The sequence below is a fragment of the Myotis lucifugus genome, unplaced genomic scaffold (assembly GCF_000147115.1).
Source record: "Myotis lucifugus unplaced genomic scaffold, Myoluc2.0 scaffold_500, whole genome shotgun sequence".
Taxonomy (NCBI): Eukaryota; Metazoa; Chordata; class Mammalia; order Chiroptera; family Vespertilionidae; genus Myotis; species Myotis lucifugus.
Window position 1 is genome coordinate 514531 of NW_005871548.1, and position 2078 is coordinate 516608.

Sequence of the window (2078 nt, forward strand, 5' to 3'; positions counted from 1 at the left end):
CCTTGGAGGGGCTGGAGGTCATGCTCACAGACAATGGGTATGTCGTTGAGGGAGAAGTCGATGACTTCAAGGAATTTAATTCCTGGAACGAAGGGTGAAGGGAAAGGCTATGGATCTCATTCTTGGACAGGTCCAGGCGATTCAAAGACGGGCAAGTTTCTGAAATAACCGTCTTTTAACACAGCATCCGAGAGACCGCAGTAGTAGAGCCGGAGTTCAAACAGACGGGGCAGCCCTTGAAAGGCATCCGGATGCAAGAAGCCTATCGTACTTTTGCCCAAGTCCAAGATCCTGAGATTGGGCAGGTTCCTGAAGGCTTCTTGGTCAACGGTGAAGGAGGTAAGCTGAGTCCCAAGCTCCAGCAGCTCCAGCCGCTCCAGGAAGGGGAAGGACTCGGCTGTGACGGTCTGGATATAGTTGAAGCTCAGCAGGAGGCGCTCAGTGGTGCTGGGGACCTGGGGGACCCGGGTGAGGTTACAGAAATGATACAAGGCGATGCGGCCATCCGAGGAGCAGGAAGACATCCCAAGCCCAGGGCTGGCCAGGAGCACCACTCGCAAGAGAAGGTCAAGGTGGTTTCCCATGATCCTATGGAGAAGGGAGAATAGAAACACAGCTCTCTGAGCTCGAGGCATTGCACACGGGTCTTTAGAACTTGAGCCCTAATGTCATGCACCTGCTGCTCTCTTAGACCCTCTGGCTCCCTGGACACGGCGGTTGATGGTATTTTCTGGTGCGTATAGCGCTGTTCTCGCCGTCTTTCTATCCCTCCTATTGCGTTTCCTACACCCCGAGGCGGCTTCCCTGCTTTGAGGTCACGGACCCCCGCGAGCAGCTGATGGTAGCTCCGATTCCTCGCCTTCCAAAAAAGGCACCTTTGCATCACCGATCAAGTTTTGCACCCAATGTCAGGGGGCTCACTGACCTCGTGAAGCCGGCCCCTTCCAGCCTCATGTTGCTTAACGCTTCGTTGACACAGAAGCACCGCCGTGTCTTATACTCCGCAACAGGGCTTGGCAAACTCTTCGTTTAGGCTCTGCAGTCCACGTGCCATCGTTTGCTGACCTCTGCTCTAGAAGGGAAGAGAACAGAAACGTTGATTTCCCAAAGGAGGGTTTTAAGTGACTGTCGGATACACATGTTCTGATACTATTTGCGGGAAAGAAACTAGGTTGGCCCCCGAGTTGCTGGCAGTTTTGCAGCGACTGTTTGAAACCCAAGCATCAGAATGGATCCTCATCTCGGGTAACCAGCCAGGAAAATCCCTACAGAGCCCCGGGAGCGAGCATGCTGGCTGAGAATAACGCCTTCTGGCTTCACTCCTACCTTATTTACAGATGACGCCGGGCTGGCCCCCAAATGCAGACACTCAACTCCGTGGCTTGACCTTGAATTTGTGGTAACAAGACAGCCCTATCTGCTGAGCCAAACCGGCCAGGGCCCCAAACCGTGTATTTAAATGACGACGATGAAGCAGCATGAACAGTTACTGATGCTGTTAGTTCTGCCATCAGGTGACATATGGATTCCTTCCTAAATTATCACCATGCGATGCGAACTTACAATAAGTCCCCAGGCTCCCGGGGGGAAGGGGCTAGAGACAACACTCAAAAAGGTCACCAGTGGCCCATAAAGCAAGCTGATGACAGCGGCAGCACCTCTTATAGATGTCCCATGGTTAAGAGCACATAAACAATCGCCAATAAATCAACAACAGCAAGTACAGGCGAGAATGCGGAGAAAAAGGAACCCTCATGCACTGCTGGTGGGAATGCAGACTGGTGCAGCCACTGTGCAGAACAGTATGGAGTTTCCTCAAAAAGTTAAAAATGGAACTCCCATTTGACCCAGTGATCCCACTTCTAGGAATACATCCCAAGAAACCAGAAACACCAATCAGAAAGGATATATGCACCCCTATGTTCATAGCAGCACAATTCACCATAGCTAAGATTTGGAAACAGCCCAAGTGCCCATCAGCAGATGAATGGATTAGAAAACTGTGGCACATCTACACGATGAAATACTATGCTGCAGTAAAAAAAAAAAAGGAACTTTTACCATTCGCAACAGCATGG

The 2078-nt window shown here is 51.2% G+C and overlaps 1 protein-coding gene across 1 annotated transcript in view; it reads right to left on the reverse strand.

The window, feature by feature from the left end:
• Positions 1-2078, reverse strand: part of TLR5 (toll like receptor 5) — an 11472-nt gene that overhangs the window by 6606 nt on the left and 2788 nt on the right. Inside the window, 3 exon segments of the mRNA XM_023744952.1 lie at positions 1-64; positions 67-151; positions 153-1067. Coding sequence (XP_023600720.1) covers positions 1-64; positions 67-151; positions 153-635 — 632 coding nt within the window. The 5' untranslated portion in view covers positions 636-1067.